Below are 26,273 nucleotides of genomic sequence, written 5' to 3'. Positions count from 1 at the left end.
AAAGGGCGTGGAAGATGTGGAAGGCACCTGACCCCATAGTAGCTGAGAATAAGTACATGGCACATCATATAACATGTGATATTGCTTAGGAAGTATAAAACCTACATCAACAACAGTTTTATACACAGTAATAGCAAGTGGGTGGATTTGTGTGTGACCTATCATATATTCTCCAACATAAATTGTGCATGATAGGGTCCACAATCTGTAAATATATATCATATTATATTATAGTGACTTGAGATTTATTTTGCAATAGGAGATAGTTAAACTAAACTTAAATACTACAATACCCTATATATAATAAAATAATCATGTTCAGTATTCCCAGGTGTAATACCAAGGGATGTTCCTATCAGTCTGAGACTTCCACAACTTTTTCGAGGATGAATCACAAGAATATGTTCATTTTCCCAAGTGCCCCAGATTTTATCCCATTAGATAGCAATATGTGTCTCATACTCTATAAGAATATTAAATATACAATGTTTTGAAAATATCCCATATAAACAAAAACATTTTTAAGTATAATCAAAATATACAGCTGATGTTGTGGCACAAAAAAAATGCCAAAATATATTATCTGATTCCAGAATTTTTCAATTCAATAAAATTATCTCCTCATTTGTGTGTGTACTCTTTATGATATTTGTCACAGATCAACATCATAATCTTGTCTCACTAGAGACATCATTAGGTTTTATGCTTTGGTGCCAAAACTACAGCTATAAATAATATCTGAAAAATGGAGCACAGATAAAGAATAACCATCCAACTCTGTTAAGCTCATAAAACTACTTTGTAGTCAATACTAAAGTACATTCTGACTAATTCAATACAACCTTACCTTCTAAATTTTAGTTAAGGATCTGAAATGTGTTAAAATGACTAAAATTTCTCACTCAAGAAAAGACCAACACATTTACCAGCCTATAACTGTAAAAAAAACATCCAGGGCAAAAAAACAGCTATCCAAGGGACAAGAGAGCAACTGTCCCCAGGAATATCCCCAGATAGTATGACAGACCAGGGAAGACCAGCATATTATGACCTCTTAGGTATATAGGTATATAGAAATATATGAAGCTAAGAGGTATGTTCCAGAGGAGTAACTGAAGCGATCCAGTCACACTTTTCACATGCAAACTTATATTCAAAAACAATGTTTCCTATCTTCTTGAATGTTATCCCCAGTGATGTCCCAAGTGTTATCCCCAGCAATATATCACAACACAATGGGATCCGCACCCATGTACAGTGATTCTGGACCTTCTGGGCATGCAACCAATCAGTATGCTTTCCAAGTACGCCTTGGTAGCTTAGTTGGTAAAGCACCAGACCATAAAAGTGTTAGAATATACTCTGACATACCAATACCCCATAGGATAATACCTCTGATTTGTAAGCCAGCCCAGTATGCAGCAGCTATTCTGTATAAGACGTCCGTGGTTGCATGTCATGTTTAAGATCCTACATTGTATAACCTTGGCCATATAGCTCAATTGGTAGAGCAGCTGGCATGTATTCAGAAGGTTCCAGGTTCAATCCCTGGTCTGGTCAATATCCAATTTTATCAGAAAGCTGGAGTCCCAGGTTCAAGCCCTGGCCAATGCATGTTTTCTCATACTATAAACAAATGTCATAATATGTCACAATATCCCAAGGAATGTCCCCACACCCCCGGGATTTCCCATGGGACATCCTCATCTTCCCAGGTGTTATCCCCAGTGATGTCCCAAGTGTTATCCCAAGGGATGTCCCTATACCTCTGGGATTTCCCATGGGACATCCCCATCTTCCCAGGTGTCATCCCCAGTGATGTCCCTATGTGTCTGGGATTTCCTATGGGATATCCCCATCTCCCCAAGTGTTATCCTTGAACATTCCAAGTACAATCCTAATGGATATCCCTATAGGCCTGGCACTTCTGAAGAGATATTGACATCTTCTCAAATATTATCCTAACAGATATTCCTATATCCCTATATTTCCAGTTAATATCCCAATGTATATTCCAATATTCCCAGGTGCAATACCTGGAGATGATCCTATCAATCTGGGACTTCCTGAACTATCCCCAGGATGAACCACATGGATATTTTCATCTTCCAAAGTGCCCCATATCTTATTCCATCAGATTGTTACATGTGTGTGATACTCTCCAAAAGCATTGAAAGTGCAACATCTGAAGGATGTCCCATCAGTATGTACAAGTCCGCAAAATCTTGAAGCCTCCACTAATATCGGCGGGGCACGCAAAAGTAGCAATTTAATTCCTAGAGGAACTAGTTAGTAAATTAGGAAATTAGGATACCTTTTTAGGTGTCATCAGACCATATAGCTGATGCTGTGGCACAGGATGCATGAATATATTATTTCAATCCAAGAATTTTTCAATTTGGCAAAATCACTCCCTAATTAGTGCACAGTGCACTCTTTACTATACTTGTCACAGATTAAAATCTCAATCTTGCCTCACTAGAGATGTGATTGGGTTTTACACTTTTGGTACAAAAGCTACACCTAATATCTGGAACACACATAAAGGACAATCACCTAACTCTGTAAAGCTCATCAAACTGCTTTATACACAATAATTTAGTGCACCCTGACTAATTTGATGTAATTTCACCTTCCAACCTTTTAAAAATCTGGATTGTGTACAAAGAACCACAATTTCTTTCTCAACAAAGACCAAACATTTAGCACCCTATAACTGTAGAAGAAGACACCAAGGATAACAGAGCAGCTGTTCCAGGGATAAGAGAATGATTGTCCCTGGGACCATAGAGTGGTTGTCCCTGGGGACATCCCAGGGGACATCCCCAGCTATTCTGACAGACCAGGGAAGACCAGCATATCATGACCTCTTAGGTATATAGGTATATAGAAATATATGAAGCTAAGAGGTATGTCCCAGAGGGGTGACTGAAGTGCCAGATTAATAGATAACTGATATAAGTTTGAGACAAACTATAGAATACTAGAGCTACTTGTGGCAAATAATAAACAATCACAGACTGTAATCACACTTGGACTACTGTTATCTGTGACAGACGTGACTTGATGACTAAGCTTCCTAGGGTGGGCAATACCTCTTGTATGCTTCCTAGGCAAAAGCTAGTTGACTTCTGAGTGGTTGTCCACTTATGTGGGGACTGATTGTAAGTAAAAGCTTTTTTTTTATTAGGTGGAAAGTTGGCCTCCTTATATACCTTTTGGCTATAGGGGCTCCTTCCTAGTTGGTAATTACAAATGGTAGTACCAAAATATCTAATGGAAAATCAAAAGGCCAGAATCATCTATTAGGAATCTAGATGATTCTAGAGTGGTCTTTTTGAGACTAAGAATAGAAAAGTAATTTGAAAATGTGGAGCAAAATATGACTCAGTCAGGCACAGTGTTCTATTATAAGAAACAAATGCCAATTCAGCCTTCTCCACAGTAAAACAAGAATTTTGGAGAATTTCCTTATTTGGAAGCCCTCCAAAAGTATCCAGACTGATAGGGGCATGAAAGTATTACCTACTCCCCAAATGTAACAACCAAAAGTTAGTTACTCTGGCGCACAACTCAGACAAGCAAAAAAGGGATTACCAATCAACAGTATGTACCGTTGACTGGTCAGAGAGTAATGAAAGGGATCACCCCTTAGGTTTCAACAAGTTAGTTGCGAGGATACAACAGGAGGACTCGCTGAGTCCTTCCCCAAAATCTATTGGGGTTTATATACTAATACAGGTTTGTTTGTACATATGTACTGTACAGTTGCTAGAGGCAGTGGCTGCTGATGTCATGGGGCCTAGCCCGTGTGACCAGCTCCACTATGTGAAATACTTGTAGCTAAAATAAGAACAAAGGCAGCGCCGTGCGAGAAAGGTGGAGTTTGAATTAAAAGGAAAGTGCCACATGGCACAGTGTGAAAACTACAGTACAAGGTTAAAGTGGAGAATGAAAATTAAATGAAAGGTCCAAAAATGAAAAGTAAGGTAAATGGTCACATGACTGGTCATGTGACATGGAAAAAGTAAAAGTAAAGTGCAAAAAGTAAAGTGTGAGTAGGTACTGGTACGTCAATTGTAACACCAAAAACCGGAGTGATTGGTGAAGTGGTTGTTGAGAAAAAGGCAGATTATGTTGTGGGAAATTCACTTTCCCTTTTCAGAAACTGACCATGTGCAAGCCATGTGGTCAGATTTCAGTTTGGCTGCTAGTGGCTGACAGTAAGTGTGATACAAGCATTCTTGTTTGGCTCATATCTCCAGAACTAGCGGTCATCAAAATATAAAACCTTATAACATAGTAGTTTGGAATGTGTACTTCAAGATGAGGTACTTTTTGCAGGGTACAATATGTTGTGGAATGCCATGTCCATACATGAAACATTTTTCATGTATGACAGCATGATCAAGTAGAGAACGAGAGGATGATGAAAGGTATAACTGGCGGCAGCTCTGGTTCTGGTAACTGGGGACCCAACGGCAGATACCAACAAGGAGGCGCTTCAGAGAAAAAAGCCGAGTGTCAGGCAACGAATACGAAGCTATATAACAAAGTACAATGCCTGGTCAAGTCCTTGTTGGAAGGCGGTGAATCAGGGTATGAGCTTTGAAGAGTATCAGTATAGGCGCAAATCCAAACTAATATTGAACTAGAGAATAATACATCGAGTATATACTTCTTTATATAGTGAACGGCGATGGTCAGACCGAGAAAGGGAAGAACTAAAAAAGTGGTCTGACCAGCTAGCTAACCAATAAGAAAAGAAGGAGAAGGTGGTCCGATCTATCGTATTTACTAATTGTATGAGAAAACGTATTGGTAAGGGGTGTGTGATTGGCTGTATCAGTAAGCCCATGAGAAGGTGCTGACTCACAACCTTCTTCGCTTATCAATATCCCTCCGAAGTTTTCCCAGACATAGCACTGGATTGTTGCTATGTCATTTGGATATCTTCTTGAGGGTCTACAACAAGTCTCCTTTGTTGTAAGTACGATAGGACGTGAGTGTGAATAGAGAATAAGAAGAAAAAGGATAAAAGTAATAAGACACCTGCTGTGATCTCTAGTCCAAGGGCAAGAGGAGTGACAGGGATTGAGTCTGTTAACCACGACATGACGGGAATGCGATAAGAAAAATTGAATCCTCACACCGAGACGGTGGAAGAGAAACAAGACGGATAACCACTTACAGTGGAGCTGGACAAAAAATGGAAGTAGACAAAGCGAAGTATTGGGCGGAGGGCAGATGCTTCAAATATGGAGAGAAAGGGCATAGAGCCCAAGATCATAAAGAAGGATGCAGCGCAGCTGCAAAACCACACTTCAACCTTAGGGCCATGTTCAAAGGAATAAACAAAGAAGAAAGAGATAAGCTCTTAAAGGATTTTTAAAGAGGCCAGCTGCAATTCCTTGTCAGACTGAGCCTACAAACAATAGATATGCTTCCCTTTCAATTGAAGATCTTGTTGTCATAGAAACATGTATTAGTATGGAAGAAAATGACATTGCCTTAACCAAAGACACAAAAGATCTGAGATTAAAAGAAGCCATAAAAGAGGAAAACCTGAAAGGGAAACAGGTTGAAAAAATTCCCAAAGATGTGGTGCACCCAAAAGGGAAAAGTGCAGCACAGGAACAGATTGCGGTGCACAAGGTATCTAAAGGGGATAGAACCATGAAAAGCGCAGCAACCAAGGAGACAACAAGAACACAGAATACGGTGACTCAATTGGGCAGCACTGATGGTACTGATGTTTTGACATGCTCTGAAGAGGTCAGTCACGGTCACCGCCAAGCTCCGCCAAAACACGCAATCAGTCCTTCTCCTACCAAGCTATCATAATTCAACAAAGAGTGCAATAACTGACATATCTTACTGCAAACACGCTGCAGACAACATCAATCCAGAACAGTGGAATGTCGCATGCATCGCAGGCCATGTCGAGACACCGGTTCTAGCTTCTGTGGACCTAGAAGTAGACCGAGAAGGATGGCAAGATGACAAGTATGCTATGTAGCAGGCCTCCGAGAAAACGTCACACAGACATAGGCGGATAAAGAGGGCGTAAAAATAAAGCGATGCCTTCTAGCCTAAGCTGTCTGCTTATAGGGCTTCTGTTTTTGTTTCACAGCGGAGTGATAGGCATCCGTTCTCCTTTTACGTCCACTTCACTGTCACCCAGCATGGTACGATCACGTTTATACTTTAGTTGAAGGTGGTCGTCACTCACGGATCACTGAACAGATTTTGCCTATAGGAGACTACTGAACAACTACAGTGTCCGCTCCAGCCAGCGACCTCCTGAAAGTGGTCACGAGAGGATTGGAGAGGTATGTGTATACCGGATCATCACAAGGTGTCTCGGTCAACGCGATGGTAGTTTATAGGGTCTGACCAGCTTTGTGATATGGATCCTCACAAGATCGAGATCTGCGCCATGGTACAAGCCAAGTCATAGGTGCCCGACTTAGATTTGGTGTTGTTGTGACCTGAAAACTAGTATTGTCTGAATGCAGGGTAATGCTCCGTGTTGCCTTCTTATTCAGATCAGAGATTCAATCGTATTGACTGTAAACAGTTTGCAAAGTACGGTACACAGCTCTACTTAATTATAAACCTACATTCAGTTATGACTGGTTGTAGTGTGAATTGAAACGCCACGCCACGCGTACGGTGTAAGCCTCAGATCACGTGAACAAGTAACACGTCAGAACTCCAGTTTACAGCCTTGAGAAGGGGAGAACTCGAAAGTTTCTTAGATACATACTACCATGGTGCGGTCTACAATAATTGTGCGGGCGTCGGATGCTCTTCCATTGTCTGCCAGTGTAGACGACGAACAGGTGAGCCTGTCTGGACTTGTTACGGGCATACATTATAACGGATAATTTCCTAGACAGAACAAGTTCTTCAAGAGCACAAGCAACAATCCAAGCTCATTTTCAGACGTATAACGCCCAATTCAGAACCACGGTGCTCAATCGAGAGTGGACAATATACTCTACAGTATGTGCTTACTTTTATCTGTAAAGTTTGAGCTGAAACGACTTCACCAGTTACCTTATTGCAGATAATGTCGTGTACTTAACCATTGCAGACAAGTCATATCCTCGGAAACTTGCGTTCTCGTACCTAGACGAGCTATCGAAGGAGTTTGCAGTGTCGTATGGTCCTAAGGTTGAGACCGTGCGGAAACCATATGCCTTCGTTGGATTTGGTGAGTGGCATGTGCTCCACCTCACCCGTTTCTACCAGCGCTAACTTCTGGTTAGACACCTTCATGTCAAAAACTGCCCGATTATATCGGGACACGAGAGCAGCGAATCAAGGCAGCTCGAATCTGGACAAAATAAACGACGAGCTTCAAGACGTGACGAGGATCATGACCAAGAACATGGAAGAACTTTTGTGGAGAGGAGATTCACTAGACAGTACGTATTCTTGGTCTTCTCGATGGTCAGTTCTTGATCTCTGTTTTCACTAGGGATGTCGCATCTGTCAACTTCTCTCCGGTCCGAATCTGAAAAGTATCGTAAAGCAGCGAGAAATATAAACATCCAAGCTATGATACGACAATACGCCCCATTGGGAGCTATAGGGCTCATTGTTATCATTCTACTATGGTGGCGGTTTTCATGAGGGATTGGACGCATGTTGCATTCTACGTTATTATATTAACTCGTAGTATTCAAGTTGTCGTGGACCGTACTGGGACTTAGACGCTCCAGGTTAGTCAGCTGGCGGATAATATCGGTTAGCGTTGTTTCTTATGATGTTACCGCCACTATCATATCTCTGTACATTATCCAGAATGGTAGTTCTCTTGGCAGAATGCCTTGTAACTGAAGCTTGTGATGAAGTTCCTTAGGCAGTCGTGTGGCTGCTCTTGTATTGCATGTTTGATTTAGGCTGTTGACTGCTTATCTTGGTTTTTTCTCATGTTCCGCTTGTACTTTGAGCAGGCTTTGGATATCTGATTTTCCGCGGCGAAGTTGTGTAACGTTCTCAACATCGACAGCGCCTCCGGGTTCAGCTGGGATTCTTCCATGGTATGCGGGCAACTTGAAATCAACTTTCCATGGTTCTTACTTGATTGGTTCTTACCATGTGTTGGCGAATAGTATGTTTTTAGGAAGCGCCAATACTTCAAGTTGGACCCCACTATCTGTCATAGGCTCAAGGCAGTATCCTTGGAACGGCGCTGCCCCACCAGGCTTGCTTCATTGCACCAATATGATGTGCTACGGAGTCTGAGTAGAGTCGCCTGCTGACTTTATCCAAGCTAAACGTGAATGAAGCCTCGCTTATGAGGGATTCTCCAGATTCCAGCGACGTCTGTTGGGATTTGCGACTATCTTTCCATCGCTTCTGGTATCTATGTGCGTTATATTTTCTATTTTATCAAACTGTGATCAGAATCTTGTTTGGTCTCTTGTAGCACCCTTCAAATAAGCCATTATTGACATTTGGAAATAGAGTCACTCACTTGGTTTGAGTACAGCCATTTCGTTGAACTTGGCTTTGATAATTCCCTTACAGCCCGAGGATATTATGGACTTCGACAGCTTTAATTTCCGCGTACTTCTCGCCAGCTAGTATTCGGCAGCTCTGGAAGAATCACGCTCCCCTCGTATCACTTCACTTGTGGAGCCGCCACGTCAAACAACTGTTCAGCTAGGATATAGTTAACTATATACGCGGGAATGCTTGACCTGCTGGGAAACTATAAAAGGTGTAAAGCGCGTTCCGTCGACCGTGAAAACGCTATGTTTCTCGCCTCTTTTTGTCCGATCCACGAACTTTCATCACAGCATCTAGTAATGACACTCTCAATCAACTGGCTCGACGTGATTATGGCAGGGTTTGCGCTGTTCTTCGTAAAACAGCTCCTCAAGAAGAGGTCCGTTTGTCCACTTCCTCCTGGCCCCAGAGGGCTTCCGCTGTTCGGAAGTTATTTTGACATCCCTTCTGAACTACCATGGTTGACTTTTGCGAAATGGGGAGAACAATACGGTATTTATTTCCATGTCCAAACCTCAATCATCACTGGCATTTAATTCAAAAACGCTACAGGGGATATATGTTCCTTCAAAGAGTTGGGCCAGCGCATGATCATTGTCAATTCTGCATCTGTAGCCTTGGAGATGCTAGACAAGAAGAGTCGGCTGTACTCCAATCGACCACACTTAACGCTGGCAGGCGATATAGTGGGCTGGAATATGTCTTTGGTCCTTTTGCAATATGGCGCCCGCTTCCGTGAATATCGCAAGAATTTGAACCGCACCATCGGCACTCGTTCTAGTATGAATAAGTATGAAGCCCTTGTTGAGAATAGGGCCCATCATTTTCTACGGAATGTTTTGAACGACCCGGCAGCATTGTGGGCTCATCTCCGGATGTGCGTGAATGGTTTACTAAATACTCTATTAGACTTTGAAACATCGTCTCTCATAGGACTTCCGGGTCAATTATACTCCGAATTGCATATGGACATGAAGCTCTGGACGTCGCTGATCCCTACCTGAAAGCTGCCGATACTGCTGTTCATTACTTCTCGATCACTACGTATGCAGGTGCATTTGTGGTAGATCTAATCCCTTTTTGTAACATATATTCTCTCGTTTTCCGGCTTCGCTCGCTGATTATTAAAATAACCAGTGCAATACTTACCAGATTGGTTCCCGGGTGCAGGTTTCAAGACCGTTGCAAAGGAAGCAAAAGAGAGCTTAAAAATGATGGTCGACCATCCTTACGATGTTGCTAAGGATCAGATAGTAAGAAATCTGGACAGCATACTTTGTTTTGAGTTTATCCTGCTTACCCTCTATTTAGAAAGCAGGCACTGCCCTGCCTTCTTTCACTTCCGAGCTTCTTGAAGATCGAGCCATTTCCGCAGAGGAAGAATCCATCGTAAAATGGTCAGCTCAGACGCTGCACATCGGTAAGTTTGAGCATCAGCACATTGGGGAAAGCCATAACTTATACCAGTGATATTGGACATAGGTGGTGCAGATACGGTGAGCAATATTTTATGTTCGTGCCTTGTTTACATATTGAAACACATAAGACTGCTGGTACTCTTTATTCCTTTTTCCTCGCAATGACGCTTTTCCCCGAGGTACAGAAGAAGGCTCAAGATGAAATCGACAGGGTTATTGGCAGTGACAGGCTCCCAGCTGCCCATGATCGCGAGTCTCTGCCCTACATCAACGCCATAGTTCTAGAGACCTTGCGCTGGCATTGCCTCGTGCCCCTCGGTACGCTGACCCGCTCGTTGCTTGATATATGTCTGATCTGATTTAGGTGTGACTCATGTTTCTACGGAGGACGACATCCACGATGGTTACTTTATACCCAAAGGTTCTATGATTGTAACAAACCTATGGTTGGTATAAATACATTTCTATTTGCTCTTCTCAAAGTATTGAAATCGATTCTAGGAAGATGCTCCACGATCCCCGAATTTACAAAGATCCCATGGAGTTTAATCCAGAACGGTTCATTGCTACTGAAGGTAAACCTGCAGAAAGAGACCCTCATCACGCATGTTTTGGTTTCGGCAGAAGGTAAATCTCGTGTGTTATCTGAGTCTGTATGGGATCATGATTGACAATAAACTGCTTGATAGGATCTGCCCAGGTAGTGCTATTCGTGTGAAAATTAATGTGGCTGCTAACTTCTGTGGCAGGAATACTTCTAGCTGGGTTATCCATATTTACATCGTGTGCCATGACGCTGGCTGTGTTTGACATTTTAAAGTGCACCGAGAATGGTGTACCCATAACGCCTGAGGTAGGACAGACGACGGGGACCATAAGGTAGGAATACATTTCGAATTTGAACATTATTCATTTGACGACATGACTGTGCAGCCATCCTAAGCCATTCAAATGCTCCATCAACATACGTTCAGCAAAAGCATTATCACTGATTCAGCAAGAGGCATGAGAGATTATGGGACTTCTGATTCCATTCTATAATCGAAGAACCGCTTTCTATGTCAATGTTCTGATGCGCAACTTTTAGCTTGATGTTATTCTTGTTAACTAATCCAGAGAACTTGTCAGGGGGCATTGTACTTCATATATTTATATTCCGGCCCTCCAGGCAATGTTGACCAAAAAAAGGTATTGCTTTCCGGCGTGACTCGGCGCATACCCGGCCAATAACTATAAACTGGTTGTTTCATCATTTCACATAAAAAAACAAGTGATATGTATACTGAGATCTGTGTCACGAATACTCTTAACCCTTATCCACCAGGACAGCCTCAGTTTTAATGTCAGTAAACGATGCTCATCCAGCTCCAATACATGCTTGTTTCATGACAGCGGATCTTCAAGTCAGGCGTACACACATTCATGCAGTTAGGTTCAGCCAACCCTGGGCGGGCTTTCTTATCCGATGTTCCAATCTGAGAACAATTGACATGTCTCCGGAAATCAGCCCGGGCGCAGTGAAAGCCCATCGATGAAGTCTTGATAAGTATAGGCAGGCCACGAGGCATACCAAGTGGGGATTCAGCTGGGAAAACGGTTGCCTTATCATCAATCAGTTTGTCGTCTTTCGTTCTCATTCATTCTTATACCTTCTCGTTCGAAATTCACGATGAGCGGGACAGGCGGTTTTACAGTACCAATGCAGCAGCCGCAACCTTACACACCGCCGTCTGGCACTCAGATCTCTCCAGGATCAATCACATACACCACTTCCACGGGTTCGGATGGTCGAGTGATATACCATCCTTTCCGGTGAGAGAAAGACGCCTTGATCCTTCTGCCTGTGAGCTGATAACAGTCTTCCACATCGCAGAGCCGTACCTGCCAGGTAACTCAAATCTTATTCCTCAACGAGGACAATCTACTATCACACATGCTGATCAACATTTTCAACAACAGCTATGATACACCACAAGGCATTGTTCATGGAATCCAGTGGGTACCAGCAGAAGCCACCCAAATATTGCCCTCAGGTGCTCAGCCAGCTAACGCAGTAAGGGAGTTAATTGCACATGATCCCACATACCTGACGGATATTCATCTTAGGAATTTGCGGCATCATGGAATCGAGGTATGCTCAGTAGAGATGACGAGAAAGCACTTCATAAATGGTAATATAATTATTGAGATGCTTCTTAAAACCTAGTAATTGAACGTATTACTTAGGCAACGGGAGGAAGAAAAGCGCAGGAAAAGAGAAGAAAAGGATGCAGCAAAGCGTCTCTCTCGCATAGAGCACGAAGAACAAGAAATTCGCTTGGCAAGGGAAAGAGACGCTCTTCAGGAACGTAGAAGGAGCATGAATTATAGTCCCATTCCTCCCAGTGCTACGGGTTATCCAAACCCAGGTTCTGCGGCCTATGGTGCCTACACTACTGCAGACTTAGATCGTAAATTCACAGATCTCGCGATTGAGCGCAAGGAGCTCGAGAGAGAGCGAAGGAAATACTCTGATGTGGATAGAAACCGCAGAGCCAGCGGAAACTTTGGGGCTGATCGATCTAGCGTTTATAGTTCCCCTGGAGCAACATATACAAGCCCCACGGGTTACCCTACAGCTGGTTATAATCCGACTACTTCACCTTATCGCCCGGCTGGTGCATATCCAACGTCACCCAACGTTCGTTCTGCAGAATTCCCCAGTTCTATGACTGGGTACTCGTCGTCGACATACCCAACTGCGTCAATCCCAGCTGAGCCTATAGCGCGCGCGGCTTCACCGTATGCTAGAGCGCCTTCTCCCTATGCTCGCCCTCCTGATCGTGCCCCTTCCCCGTATGCACGTGCGGCTTCTCCTTATGCCCGTCCGCCTGATCGTGCACCTTCTCCGTACGCGCGTGCGGCCTCTCCTTACGGTCGCCCACCTGACCGCGCGCCCTCTCCGTACGCGCGTGCGGCTTCTCCTTACGGTCGCCCCCCTGACCGCGCACCTTCTCCATACGCGCGCGTAGCCTCGCCCTATGCCCGTCCACCTGATCGCGCACCTTCTCCATACGCTCGTGCACCTTCTCCTTACTCCCGTCCGCCCGATCGTGCACCTTCCCCGTATGCCCGAGCGGCATCCCCTTACGCTCGTGCGCCCTCTCCGTATCGTGGTCCTCCTACAGGCAGTGTCTCCGGGGTGTACCCTCGAGGCCACATTTTGGAGGGTCAGCCGATTCGTCCTGGCTCACGTGCACCGTCACCTATGCCCCCGCCTGGGACATTCCCTACTGCATCATTCACGCACTCCCCTCGTGTCCCTATGGCATCTGTGTCAGGAGAACAGCAACTTGCTGCACCAGAAGGATTTTCGCGCCCTCCCAATGCTGCACAGTCATACACCCCCTTCAATATCATCAGGATTCAGGACATGGAAGAATTCTATGATCAGATACCCAGGATGCCTCTAGTGCTTGATACACACGATGTATATCACGAGGACTGGATTAGATTCATGAACGTAAGTGCTGAAGTCGTGATCACATGTAACCTTCTCAAATTTCCTTCGTTATTTAGGACCTTGCCCTTGCTTGGGCCGGTAAGATGCCTATCCCCGAGTTTTCTCGTGGACCTCCCCCGAAGCGATCAGCTCTTGTCGCCGATCTTGTTGACTTGTGGAACTCGTCTTTCTTTTTGACTCGCCGAGCTGAAGCGGTGTTATATAAAGGTCGCGAACGTCGCTCGGGTCCTAATGCTGGGACAATAGACCACCACCTCCCTGCCTATGATCTCGATAATTTCTCTGATTCTTCCGATTCTTCCGAGTCCACTTCAGATGATGATTCGGAAAATGATAGATACCCGGTTTATGGCCGCTCCACCCCCATGCGTGATGCAGCTGAAGCCAAGCGCCGACGCAGGGAGAAAAAAGAGGAGCAGAAGAGGCGCAAGAAGGACAAGAAGTTGAGGAAGAAGGCCAAGGAAATAGAGAAGAGGTACACTTTGTACATCAGTTATGCGCCTCCTAGGGAGGGCACCATTCCTGGAGGTCTCGGTTTGTATGCTTGATGCAAATACTGACAGTTGTATGTTCGGCAAAAGATAGATAAAGTCAGAACTTGAATGTGTTAACTACGTTGTACTAGTATCGCCATGTCAGATTTCAACTGAATCGCTCTTGAATAAATTATGTTGCATGCACCATCGTGTTACATTATGCAGATGCAACCATGGTGCAGTGTCGTCGTGCTTTTAGACTTGGGTGATAAGATACAGGAAAGGAAAAACTAAAGACATCTCGAAAATATTGATAGTAGTGTATACCTATGTATTACCATCCACCTCGTCCTCTGCCTCTAGGAGCACCGTTATAAGCTCCTCCATTGTAACCGCCTCCATAACCGCCACGGTTCTGTTCCCCATATCCACCGTATCCTCCATATCCTCCATTTCCACCTCTGTTTCCGGCGCCATATCCTCCTCCCCCTCCCCCTCCTCTATTACTATAATTCCCTCCATAATTACCACGTGAGTTCGAGTTCTGGTAAGGTGCCTGCCCGTATGGAGCAGGATGAGAACCATAACCTGGAGGTCCGCCTCTAGGAGGGCCATTATATCCTCCCATATAAGGTTGTGGTGGCCGCCCGTTCGAACCATAGCCTCCGAAGCTCTGTTGAGGTGGTGGCCGGGATGTTGTCTGCGAGTAAACTGATGGATATGATGTTGGTTGGAACTGTCCGTTCGAGCTACCATATCCTCCTCGATCGTGACTATGAGAATTGTACGACGGAGGACCACCTCGGGGACCACCGCGTCCACCACGATCCATTCCTCGCCCCCCACCCCCGCCCCCACGGCCTCTGCGGTCTTGGTTTCTTTGGCGAGGGTCAGTATCTTGCCAAGAAAGTATTCGAGCAGGCTTTCGAACCCCCGGTAACAACATTGAATGATGCGGGGAGACTTGCTTTGGGAAGAAATAAAGCGCAGACAAAGACCGATCATTCGGTATATCTGGCAAATCCACGGTGCTTAATGGCGAGTAGTAAGTCGAACCAGGTAAACAGTCTGGATTGGGCAGAACGCTGCCGCTGATGCCTTTACTCAACTTCACTGGCATCGGCAAAGGCTAAACCAAGATCATTTAATCAGGGGTGAGAAGAGTTAGACGATCCTCATAGAATATACATACCTCCTTGTCCTTACGTTTTCCGTACAGGCCCTCAAAGAAGGGATAAAGTCTGTGCTCGTCTGAGACCAGCAGAACGTTACTTCCCCATCGATTTCGACGCTTCTCTTCTTCACTAAGCTTTTCGTAACCAGGCGCCATAGCTTCTAGGAGACGTTTTGGATCGATAAAAGGTAACAAAGCCACTCCTTGCCAAAGCATTTTCTTCCCATTCATATCGATTTGGAAAGTACTGGGATAAAAATCGATGATTGGCGAGTCATCATTCAGCATGAGATCGTGGAAAACTTCTGGAATATGTTTGCGACTGAAGGGGAGCATTGTCAATGCGATGAAATTAATAAAATATTAGACCATGTACCTGGAAGCAGGGAAGACGCCCATCAACTGTTCAAAAGGCTTAAAAGGTTGACCAAGTTCAAATTTGATTTCCATGGTACTGAGATCTTCGAAGTCTGACGCAAATGGAGCAAAATGGTAGGGATAATACCATTGCCAGGAAGGTGTCTATTGATTCATAATGAAATACCTGCATTGATATCGTGTGAAAATTACAAACCCCTTGATAATAATAATGCAGAACCCAAGAGAGGCCTTCGATATAGTGTTTTGTTAGTCTGCAGGAAAGTTTTATCAATATCTGAGTGGGTGTCATATTTTAAAAAACCAAGTACTCTTTTTTGAACCCTGCGTCGTCTGAAGTGACGTTGAATTTCTGTTCATAATAACGTTGTTTGTAACCTGGTTCATATAGTCTGGAAATACTTGTTAGTTTGCTTGACGGCAACCAGCTTGTCACATACCTAACGGTGTCCTCCTGTTCCACAGACCCATCAGGTTTCACTACTAAAGACAGAGACGATGGCAACGGTTCCTCTTCATCCTCTTCGATATTCTCATCTACTGCATCTGGCTCGTCACTGACTTCGTCAAGTTTTCGCTTCACGCCAACAACTGACGTCTCTGCCTCTTCAGCTGGAAAAGCATCCGGATCAGGTTCTCCTTCAGCATCTACATCGATGTCGTCTTCAGTACCATTCATTGTCTCAGTCATCATAGGTGGATTTCCTAGACCAGGCACTTCTATGTCTTCCACAAGATCCACAGTAGACTCAGCAATTGGCGGTGGCAAAGATACAGAAGGTTTAACGGGCAATGAAGCACTGGGTTTCACGGGAGTAAGACCAGCCAGTTCTGCTTTCAACATCTCAGCGGCGCTCATGTTCGCCATTCGTATCGCTGCTCGATTTGCTACTACATCACGATTGGAACCCGCTAGCGCCTGTGCTGCAGCTGGGACACTTTGCATGGACTGAACAGTAGGCGTAACACCAAAACCAATAGAATCAGCCTTTGCGGCGAAATCATGCATAGGACGCTGAGGAAGGGACGGATGAACAGGCGGAGCCATTGGAGATGCAGTTAATGCTATAGAAGGTGACGGTCCAGATAAACTTTGTATTTCGGGAGGTCTATCGTTTCCCACTCTACGACGTTTAGTCTCTGAATCTTGCCGGTGTTGTGCTGAATGTGTACTTTCAGTAAGATCACGTCAAAAATTGAATATAATGCCTTACCCTCTTGCCGCCGTCTGAAGATATCATCTTCTCTTCGCGCCAAACCTTCAAGTATAATTTGTGCACGAGGTAACTCAAGCTGGCCATGATTCGTCAAATAACCTCCCATTCTGGGTAGCTCATCTTTCCAAATCCTTAGCAAAGTATCAATAGCACCTTCTCGAATCTCAAGGGATGGTAGATGGGGCAAGAAATCGTTCCCAACAAAGAAGATAAGCAGTACCCAGTCATCAATCGCTTGCTCGAAATTGAAAGGGAAGGGTGCATATTTTACGTCAAGTTCGACTTCGAGATATTCGCGCAGAATAGCGACATCGAGGAAAATGAAGGGCTTCTTTTCGGTAGGCGGTTTTTTTATTTCTGTTTTTACCCCTGTACATTGAGCGGCATAGTGACCTTCTTCCCCACATATCCGGCACCCGGTGCCTTTGTCCTGCGAAAATACGTCTTCTCGAAGCACTTTGAAATGAGGCTCATGCGTTGCCAGCGCAAGCATGATAAGGTCAGCATCCTGGAAAACTCTGTGTTAATACTGAGGACAAGAAAAGGCTGGTTTTTTTCACCCACCAAACCATAAATCACGTGACGGGAATTGGGATCATGACCAACATTCGTACGCTGTCTCCTAATGAAATCCATGATTTTATGTTCCCCTTCTCCGGGAACACTAGCGTCAGATATTATTACTTGCAACTATAGAAAATAAATTTGCAAAGTGTTAGTGCCATATGGGTGTGTACAGAAAGTAAAACTTACATCTTTCCATCCGGGGTCCGTGTTCATTTTTTGAACAACCCAGTATCGAAGCGAAAGAGCAAGTAAATCCATGAAAGGTGTACCGGGCGTAATTGCGTTGGAGTCCCAAGCTACCTTATTCTTCTCATCATCACTGATAGTTTTACCCATGGCTAAAAGGACGGTTATTGAAGCCAATGTTAGCGAATATGCATACGAGCTTACCTTCCCACTCTGCAACAGCTTCCCTGCGGGCTTCTTCCTTGTCCTTAGCTTCTTGAGCAGACCTGAAACGCCTCGAACGCTGTTGATTCATCTTTGCACGGGGTGCGACACCATCTTTATCAACAAATGTTAGTGAAGTTAATTAAATCGTGTGAACAACATCCAAAGTCGACTTGCCAATGGCCATGAAAAGAACTTTTCGAGGTCTGACCATGTTGACAACCCGTTCAGTGTAACTGAAGATATCGACCATCATTTCCTCCTCTGTCTCCGGAGCAGGCTATAGTAATATGGAGTATATGATGAGTCCTAAGAGGAGTTCTGAGGGGCGAATACGGAAATACTGACCTTGTTATCAGGGTGGGTACAAGGGTGAACCTAGGTATTCAGGTCAGTACGAAAGTTCGGATGGTAACAGAAATATCCCACAATGCCATTCATATCAAGATACAGATTGTCAAATTCTGTTCCATTGGGATTCGGCGTAGCCATGTTGACCGGAACTTTGATGTTTATGCCCTCAGCATCAGGCATTTCAGTCTCTTCCTCCTCAGCGACAGACTGGACTAAGAAAGAGAAGAAAGGGTTCAGCATGGATTCGTGCAAACTGAATCTCTCACTTACCGATTTTCGGGTACTTCTTGCTGAGCCATCGAAATAAGGCGGGAACACCCTAGCACAAAATATTAGGAAAAGAACGAGCATATAACTAGATGATGTTCCCTACCATGATTTTCTGCCCAAATTACACCTTAAAGTGAGGTTTTATATGTTCAGAAGACCGAGTCAGCCTTATGTCGTAGTGGTTGCAGCGAAAGCTAGTAACTGTGCTCGACGGTGCCGCAAGAAATCGTGAAAACCTGCGCACACGATTGCCGCACAGCTTTCCAAATCCGGTTGCTGACATTATAATTCCCACGTTCCCCACACTATGACTCGGGCAGCCTTCCTGACTCGGAAGATATCACAAGATTTCTTTATGCCCTCCTCTCTTCCCAGGATCCCCAACTATCTGCTCCTTTCACCAGCTTTGCTCAACAGCTAGGCGACATCTTATCGCGCAGCTATCATGAAAAGTGTATTTCAGAATGTCACCGTCAACGGCGAGGCATCTGGATCACAGCAACCACCGAAATCGCAGAAGACGATGACCAAGGCAGAGAGAAGGGAGCTACAAGAGAAACAGCGCGCTGCTAAGGCTGTTTCAAAGACTCCGGGTGCTCCAGGGGGAGCCGCCAATGCTAAAGGAGGCGCGAAACCATCGGTACCCGCACCAAGCACTCCTACGGCCAAGAAGGTTAGGAGAGGTACCGATGCTGCTATGACGAAGCCAGCAGGAGCTGGCAAGGATGTACTGAGTATCGTTGGAGAAGATACAGCTCGTGGTCTCAGGATATTCTCGCATTTTGGGCTACCCAAACCCCCTGGCCAGGCGAAAGGAGATATACACCCTACAATCGTACGTCTAGGCCTTCAGTTCTCAGAATTCAAGATCTCAGGTGCAAATGCGCGGTGTATTGCGACGCTCACAGCGTTCAAAACTGTATGTTTGTTTATATTACATCTTAAGCCGAACAGATGCTGATGGGTCATTAGGTGATCCAAGACTATGTCACCCCTCCCAATAATACGCTGTCGAGACATCTGATGACTCATCTTTCCCCACAAATAACATATCTCGTTTCCGCAAGACCGATGTCAGTTACAATGGGAAATGCAATCAGACAGCTAAAGCTTGAAATCAGTGGATCCGATATCGATCTTCCAGAACAAGATGTCGGTACTGTTATCTTCGTATCATAACGAAGTCTCTGATTATTTTATCAGGCAAAAGATGCGTTGTGTCGGAAGATCGATAACTATATACGTGATCGCATCATTATCGCCGACCAAGTCATCCAAGAGACTGCTGGAAAGAAAATTAAAGATGGTAACGTGATAATGACATACGCTAGGTAATTATGAAAGTCACTTTTAATGTTTCTTTTCATGTATTAAACGTATATGTAGATCGTCAGTGGTAGAAAAAGTACTTCTTCGCGCTCACGCGGAAGGCAAGCAATTTTCTGTAATCGTGGTCGACTCGAGACCAATGTTAGAAGGTGAGGTCTGAAGTCAATGGTTGACGTACTCAATCTCATGCCATGTTATGTATAGGAAAAAAATTGTTAGCTGTTCTCTCGTCCGTCGGCATACCATGCACATACCTTTTATTACCGGCTGTCGGCTCCATCATCACGGAAGTATCGATCGTGCTAGTTGGCGCTCACTCATTACACTCAAATGGCGCCGTGTTTTCGAGGGCTGGAACTGCATTGGTGGCTATGATGGCCAAGCAGCATTCAGTACCTGTCGTCGTTTGCTGTGAAACCTATAAGTTTTCTGACAACGTACAACTGGATAGTTTCATCAAAAATGAGCTTGGTATGGTTTTTCCTAGACTTGAAAATTTATGTACCGATTTATATTTCTTATAGCTCCCGAAGGCGACCTCTTCTCATCGTTTCCCTTAACGCGACCCAAAAATACCTTGACTCTTCACGGTCAAGCAAATCTAGAAATCTTGAATCCTTTGTACGACCTAACGCCTCCCACAAGCATCACCGCAGTGGTGACAGAAGTTGGTGTCATTCCCCCTAGTTCTATCAGCTCGATACCTTTAGCCTTAGGCCGCACTACAATTTGAGATGAATCATTCAATTATACTGCTAAGTTACGATTAATTACACTGGACTTGGGGCATCTCGTATGTATGCTTAGACTTGTGTGGTGTACGTATGTGGTCATTTGCAAGTGTATATTGTTCGGCCAAGTACTACTTGTAACTCATAGCTTTGTAGCGTGCTTTCGAAACTCGTTTTAATTTATACAATCGCTTTGTTGTGTCGGAGTAGTTATATCACACAGGAAGTCTAAATGTGAGACATGTAATAAAACTGTATGTTTATTAATCCAAACTAACCAGCCTACACAGTCATATTAATGCAGACGATAGATAGCCCAGCTATAGTTCAGTTTTCTTGCTAGAATCCCGTTCCATAACTTGTTTTTCTATCCACTCAAATGCCTTATCGGTCACTTGTTCTACAGGATGGTCGAATAGATAGGGCAAGACAGGTACAATCGCAAGACCGGTGAAAGTTGGTCCCCACGTTTTGACACGAGTATTCTTGACGTTTGCGAACGCCTTACGCGCCTGTTTGACTGCGGTATGTATCGTGAAAGCTGGGAGAGCCCTAAACGAGACATGAAGGTTATTAGGTGAGCAGAAACCATGCGAAGAAGAAAGGAACCGAGCTAACATTGACGCTATGGATTGGAAGATCGCACGTTTGACACCTACCATACCTATTCTCGTGGGCTCGGAAAAATGGGCGGCTTCTAGGGGACTTGGGCCTCTTCTGTGAGCTTTGTAAGCTTCATAGCCTACATCACTGTGACGGTGTTAGCCCCACATCATGATGGATGGGGAAGTGCTTGGTCTGTGACGTACCCAGCAAGGTAAACCCAGGAAATACCGTACGCCGCAGTGACTATACTTGGGTGAACGACAGGTCGAAAGGCCTCGCCAACATCACTGGTCTGGGATGAGTCTACACCACAAAAAGGTAGGAACAGAGATATGAAATGTCTTACATATGCAATGTACCGGGTGCTTGCTCGGAGTGCGGTTCGCAGACGAGCACCGTAAGCCATGTAGCGCAGATCTGAGTCTGTTGAGTCTACATTCTTGTCTGCAAGGGTGGTGAGCTCGTCTTGAGCCTTTTCTACAAGCGTTTCGTTTCTAGACATATCTTCGAGTTGAAACTGTAGCAAGAGTGAGCCAGATCAAAATACTGAGACGCCGTAGCGGCCGTTACTACACGCTGAGCTGAGAGGCGTTGGGTCTGCCGAACGAACGTGGGCAAAGAAAGCCGGCCGGCGTAAGTAAGCGAGGCCGGTGGCAAATTCCGGGTGTGGCCGTGAGTCACAAGGGGGACGTCCGCCACTGTTTGTCGTCGTACCAAGCGTTCTCTAGTACTTGTACTTGAACCAAGTCTTCAAGACTGTTTCTTGTTTCTTATCTTATATCCTTATGTCGGAATCCATGGCTGTTGAAGGCAAGCCCCAGGACATCGTGCACGGACCCACCCAGGATGTGCCAGCGAAGATCAGCGCATATTACAGCCTCGTCTTCCCAAACATCACCTTTTATCTCCAGACCCTCAATGTCACCATTGGCCGTCGATGTATCCCAGCTGCATCTTCGTCGTCTGCAGAGCATACTCCCGTGGACGTCGACCTCGGGCCTCTCAAGAGCGTCTCGCGGCTGCATGCCAAGATAGAGTACGAAGAGGAGGAGGAGCGTTTCATTCTTGTCGTTGTGGGTAGAAATGGGGCTTGGGTCGACGGCGTATGGTCAGGCAGCGGAAGCAGGGTTCCCCTCACTGAACGGTATGTAGACACGTTTCAGCAAATGAACTCATGTCTCACTATTGCGTAGATCTCAAATTCAGATAGCTTCCCGGACATTTCACTTTGTCTTGCCCCCTCCTCCTCCACTTCCAGAAGACTCGCCCTCTCCTAGCTCCCAATCTTCCGCACAGAGACCACGTTCCCCATCCGTGGATATCACCTCAATCTCTCCGCCATCCTCTTTCATATCTCACTCTCCCCCGCCTATCGCTCCCCCTCCCGCCTTACCCCCGAAGCTCGCCCCTGAACCTGAACCACAACTCCCCAACTCTAACAGCATCTCTAGGGCTAAGAATTCGTCAAAGAAGCGCAAGAAATCCGACGTCGATATCCTGGCACGGCCAAAGCCAGAAGTTATGCCACCGAAGCCACAATTCACTTATGCCCAATTATGTTATCGCGCAATAAAGTCTATGGGAGGGAAAGCTACTTTACAAGATATATGTACTTGGATGATGGAAAATCACGATTGGTATCGCTACAACGAAGGCGCTGGTTGGGAGGTATATTGACCCTTTGTTTTGTCTTTATCAACAATGCTAAAATGTCAAATTTTCAGAATTCTGTTCGACATAATTTATCTTCCGGTCGTGCCTTTAAGAAGATGGAGCGTAGTACAGGTGAACGGGGGAAGGGTTTTTATTGGTCTGTGGATGAGAAATTCGAGCATATATTCGAGGAACAGGAAGCCAAGAGTCAAGCCTTGGCTGCACAAGTCAGTGGTGGAAAAGACGGCAAGTCCAAGAAGAAAGACAAAGGAATGCCCCTAGAGCCTGCTTTGAAGCGAAGCATCAAAGGTGACCTAAAGGGAACCCCGCTTCCACCGCCTCTTACCTCAGCTCCACTTGCGATGAAGTCTTCCTCCACGACTGCTGCACACCGTTCCGGTCTCTTTACTACTGCTCCCCTATCAACCCCATTCGGTACTGCACCTGCTGTGAAGATGGAACCGTCCGCTCCACCTCAACTCACACCCGCACCTCCAAATGTATCTGCCTCGGGTGCTCAGTCAGTGAATGTATCCACTGGAACTACTCCTCATGCATCATCTCCAGCTCCCCCTACCGGCTCGACTACGCTATCTAATGAAGCCGTCAAGTCTGTACAGCCGCCTCCTTCCATGGCCGCACTCCCTCCATCTGTCTGCTTGCCGATCATCGTCGGCCCTGTCCCTCCATCTCATCCATCAGCCTCTTCTAGCGATCCTACTGCCCAACAGACGCAACCGATCGTCCTCCACAACAACACACTCATCCTGAACCCGACTATATTTTCTCACTTGACTCCCGAGCAGCTGCGTGAACTAGAGGCATTAGGAGCACAGAAGGCACTGGAAATTCTACAGGGCTATATTGTGAGATTTCTCAAAGAAAGGATGAAGACTGAAGGGTCTCGGGGAAGGGGTCGCGGGAAACCGAAAAGAGGTCGTGGCGCTGGTGCTGGGAGAGGTGGTCCCCCAGTAGCAGGTATGGCAGCAGAACCGGGCCCCTTTACTAGCAATACTCTTCCCCTTCGCAATGCGCAGGCAAAAGATTCTGAACTGGATCAGCAAGGACAGTCTTCACATCCACCTGCAGCTGAGACTGTACCGGTATCTGTGAACGCGAAGCCACCTATTCCTGTTCCAATCACGCCTCCTAGCTCTGTCTCGATACCTCCTCGCGAAGACACATCTTCCCCGATTATCGTTGTTGATGATGGAGACTCACCAGTCGATGATGAACCGGCGATGAAGAGAAGAAGACTGGACGCAAGTGTTGCTAGTGGATGACACACGTGACACTCGATCGGTTTTCCTTTCACGATGGTCACGATAATATGGTGTCAATCATTTGTTTTCCCCCTCTTTTTGGTTATGATCCACAATTCATATCTTTAGCTAGTTTCTGGTATTGGCGGAGGGGTGTATGGGTTCCCTTCTGCTTCGTTGATTCGTGTGGTTACGAATTGATGATGTATAGCAGCCTTTTTTTACCACTTACATATGAATCATTATAATGCGATTTTTTGACGGATTCATGCCAGTTTTCATGGTGTGAGATGTCTTACACCAACGATTCATAGATTTTCCACAACAGTTGCTGTTGACCACGCACACGGAAGTAACCTAGAAATTAGACCAGTAATAGACATTTCAATATGTATTTCTGGATATAACAAGAGTACAACAAACGTAGAGATTATTTTGGGTATAGTGCAAATTTTGGAAACACGACAGCAATGCGATAGCAGAATATAAGTACAGCAATCAACATGTACGAGGACAGCAGTTTCAGTTTCATCAACAAGATCAAGCACTCCATACTTCCTAGAACTTTTTATAGTTTGTATTGCGGTGTGGACATTGACGTTACAATATCATGATCTTTCCGGAACAGTAACAGCAGCGGCAGCGGCACAGCAAACTGCTTATAAGTGGAACCGTTTGTTGAAAAACCGCTGGGCAAGGCAATTCAAGATCCCCTCTCCAATTTTCCTCGTCTCCCATTCTTGCACGGGGTCGCAGCTTAACGCTGCCTGTTTTATGTGTTTTGCAAGGCGGGACGAATGAATCTCTGAGTTGCTGATAATCCATTTATGGCGATCAACTTCTTTCAGCACATCTAACAGCTCTTTCTGTTCAATAATCTGTGGAATTATGAACTTTAGTCTATCTTTTTCTGAAGAAGTAGGAAATTTTCTCCACTCACCGGCACTGGGCCTCCCTGGGCCTCCTCGGATGCAGCTTTGCGCTTTCGATAAATCTTGGCCAGTTTATTAGACCACTCTAGCATTGTGTCATATAAGACGATCGCCTTCGCACGTTTGGCGGGGCGTGAGGTCTTTTTCTTGCGAGTTTCTTCCTCCTCCTCCTCCTCCTCTTCCTCGTCACTGGAGTCCGACCCCAACGAGTCGGCTTTTCTCTTGCCCTTCCAGCTGGAGGCCTTAGAGTATGAATTGCCGGAAGCTCTCCTTCTCTCCGCCCACTGATTTGCGAGTTCACTGGCACTACGAATATCTTCGGTTTGTCGTTGGACAGCAGGGCTGATGATCTCTTCGGGCACCGAGGATCCCGAAGATACGGGGCTGGACGCGGTGCCGACATCAGTTGTATGCTCTGACATCTCGGGCTCTGTGCCGTGCGACTGCACACCCTCCTCTTCACTGAAGTGTCCATGTCTATCCCCGAATATGTCGTCGGGATCAGAGTCAGAGCCACTGTCGATTATATCTCGCCGTACATCCGTCATCTGTGGTTCGTTCTCGTGATACTCGTGCTCTCGATCATGTCCTTGGTCATCATGAGTACGTGCGCTCAGCTCTGCTAAACCATCATCGTCCGAATCACTACTGATTTCGATAATCTCTCGCGGCCCGAAGAAATCATTATCGTCTGCTTTGTCTTCGACAAGGAGTGCTGCAGTTGATGGTTTCGGTATATTTACGCCTGCATCTCGTGGTGCACACTCACCATCCTCTTGGACTGAAGCATCCATCGTATAATCTTGCCAAGCATCTGCACCATCTGTAGGTTGTTCGACAATTGCTTCAGGTATAAGCTCGCTGCCCTGGACCTCATCCCTTAACTCTCCCACTCCTGTTTCGCCCTTGGGTTCGCTGCCTTCTGCATCATCCCTGAGCTCTCCAGCTTCTCTATCGCCGCTGGACTCGTCTATCTCTGGCCCATCCCTGAGCTCCCCTGCTTCTAATTCATCCCCGAACTCTCCAGCCTCTGTCACTACAACATTTGCAGGAGCTGCAGTTCCTGATAAATTGTTCAGCGAAGTCTCGCGAGCTTGTGAAGCCAGTTTAGGTCCTTGCTGCCCAACATCCACATCATCGACGAGGTTTGTGGTCTCTGCGACTCCCCGAACTGCCGTTTCCGAGGTATTAGCCGAACCGTGAGCTGTGAACGCATTACTGCCTGCCGGCAGTGCCGGCTCAAGCTCTTTCTGCGCCGGCGCACCTACATCTTCGACGAATGTTGCAACTCCTGTGTTAGCTGTAAGCAGCTCGTAAGGCGCGTTCAGCTGGAAATCCAGCATAAGTGACTTACCATTGTTAGCTAGTTCTGATGTCTCCCGGACAATTTCTTCCAGGTCCTGGCTATCTGGAAACGCCAGCTCAAGATCCTCGTCTATAGGATCTTCATCGGAGAGGGTGGTTGCGATTTCTAAGATCGGTGGACATAGA

General features: G+C 45.6%; 9 protein-coding genes across 9 annotated transcripts; 4 read left to right on the top strand and 5 right to left on the bottom strand.

The window, feature by feature from the left end:
• Window positions 1–4,635: 4,635 nt before the first annotated feature.
• SERLADRAFT_381885 (uncharacterized protein) lies at window positions 4,636–5,151 on the bottom strand (the record flags this gene model as incomplete). Its single annotated transcript, XM_007315328.1, has 1 exon — window positions 4,636–5,151. A coding segment is annotated over one exon (151 nt), but the record flags the coding sequence as incomplete, so codon positions are not given.
• Window positions 5,152–5,550: 399 nt separating this feature from the next.
• SERLADRAFT_460488 (uncharacterized protein) lies at window positions 5,551–5,965 on the top strand (the record flags this gene model as incomplete). Its single annotated transcript, XM_007315327.1, has 1 exon — window positions 5,551–5,965. The coding sequence occupies one exon, from the start codon at window positions 5,677–5,679 to the stop codon at window positions 5,842–5,844; it is 168 nt and encodes a 55-aa protein (XP_007315389.1).
• Window positions 5,966–6,732: 767 nt separating this feature from the next.
• On the top strand, window positions 6,733–7,865 carry SERLADRAFT_460483 (uncharacterized protein; the record flags this gene model as incomplete). Its single annotated transcript, XM_007315326.1, has 5 exons — window positions 6,733–6,845; window positions 6,899–7,008; window positions 7,059–7,219; window positions 7,275–7,433; window positions 7,487–7,865. The coding sequence occupies 5 exons, from the start codon at window positions 6,774–6,776 to the stop codon at window positions 7,639–7,641; spliced, it is 657 nt and encodes a 218-aa protein (XP_007315388.1).
• A 120-nt stretch (window positions 7,866–7,985) lies between these two features.
• Window positions 7,986–8,573, bottom strand: SERLADRAFT_381878 (uncharacterized protein; the record flags this gene model as incomplete). Its single annotated transcript, XM_007315325.1, has 3 exons — window positions 7,986–8,051; window positions 8,124–8,381; window positions 8,441–8,573. The coding sequence occupies 2 exons, from the start codon at window positions 8,466–8,468 to the stop codon at window positions 8,179–8,181; spliced, it is 231 nt and encodes a 76-aa protein (XP_007315387.1).
• A 288-nt stretch (window positions 8,574–8,861) lies between these two features.
• Window positions 8,862–11,208, top strand: SERLADRAFT_460478 (uncharacterized protein; the record flags this gene model as incomplete). Its single annotated transcript, XM_007315324.1, has 12 exons — window positions 8,862–9,015; window positions 9,076–9,400; window positions 9,457–9,605; window positions 9,661–9,776; window positions 9,835–9,943; window positions 10,006–10,019; window positions 10,070–10,259; window positions 10,306–10,387; window positions 10,443–10,568; window positions 10,631–10,641; window positions 10,691–10,820; window positions 10,875–11,208. 11 exons carry the CDS (start codon window positions 9,111–9,113, stop codon window positions 10,948–10,950), a joined length of 1,293 nt encoding a protein of 430 aa, XP_007315386.1.
• Window positions 11,209–16,464: 5,256 nt separating this feature from the next.
• Window positions 16,465–18,497, bottom strand: SERLADRAFT_381861 (uncharacterized protein; the record flags this gene model as incomplete). The annotated part of the gene is made up of 10 exons (XM_007315323.1): window positions 16,465–16,632; window positions 16,686–17,196; window positions 17,253–17,378; window positions 17,442–17,593; window positions 17,646–17,759; window positions 17,823–17,925; window positions 17,994–18,023; window positions 18,075–18,211; window positions 18,270–18,318; window positions 18,373–18,497. Coding segments are annotated over 9 exons (955 nt in total), but the record flags the coding sequence as incomplete, so codon positions are not given.
• A 111-nt stretch (window positions 18,498–18,608) lies between these two features.
• Window positions 18,609–20,559, top strand: SERLADRAFT_460463 (uncharacterized protein; the record flags this gene model as incomplete). Its single annotated transcript, XM_007315322.1, has 6 exons — window positions 18,609–19,188; window positions 19,242–19,421; window positions 19,473–19,600; window positions 19,656–19,747; window positions 19,803–20,069; window positions 20,123–20,559. The coding sequence occupies 6 exons, from the start codon at window positions 18,715–18,717 to the stop codon at window positions 20,329–20,331; spliced, it is 1,350 nt and encodes a 449-aa protein (XP_007315384.1).
• A 7-nt stretch (window positions 20,560–20,566) lies between these two features.
• Window positions 20,567–21,518, bottom strand: SERLADRAFT_460458 (uncharacterized protein; the record flags this gene model as incomplete). The annotated part of the gene is made up of 4 exons (XM_007315321.1): window positions 20,567–20,881; window positions 20,948–21,079; window positions 21,139–21,227; window positions 21,282–21,518. 4 exons carry the CDS (start codon window positions 21,435–21,437, stop codon window positions 20,650–20,652), a joined length of 609 nt encoding a protein of 202 aa, XP_007315383.1.
• A 2,669-nt stretch (window positions 21,519–24,187) lies between these two features.
• On the bottom strand, window positions 24,188–25,798 carry SERLADRAFT_460453 (uncharacterized protein; the record flags this gene model as incomplete). The annotated part of the gene is made up of 4 exons (XM_007315320.1): window positions 24,188–24,663; window positions 24,690–24,728; window positions 24,791–25,497; window positions 25,552–25,798. The coding sequence occupies 4 exons, from the start codon at window positions 25,574–25,576 to the stop codon at window positions 24,451–24,453; spliced, it is 984 nt and encodes a 327-aa protein (XP_007315382.1).
• Window positions 25,799–26,273: the final 475 nt, after the last annotated feature.

The sequence above is a fragment of the Serpula lacrymans genome (genome assembly GCF_000218685.1).
Source record: "Serpula lacrymans var. lacrymans S7.9 unplaced genomic scaffold SERLAscaffold_4, whole genome shotgun sequence".
NCBI classification, from domain to species: Eukaryota; Fungi; Basidiomycota; class Agaricomycetes; order Boletales; family Serpulaceae; genus Serpula; species Serpula lacrymans.
This window is presented reverse-complemented; position numbering and strand designations above follow the sequence as displayed.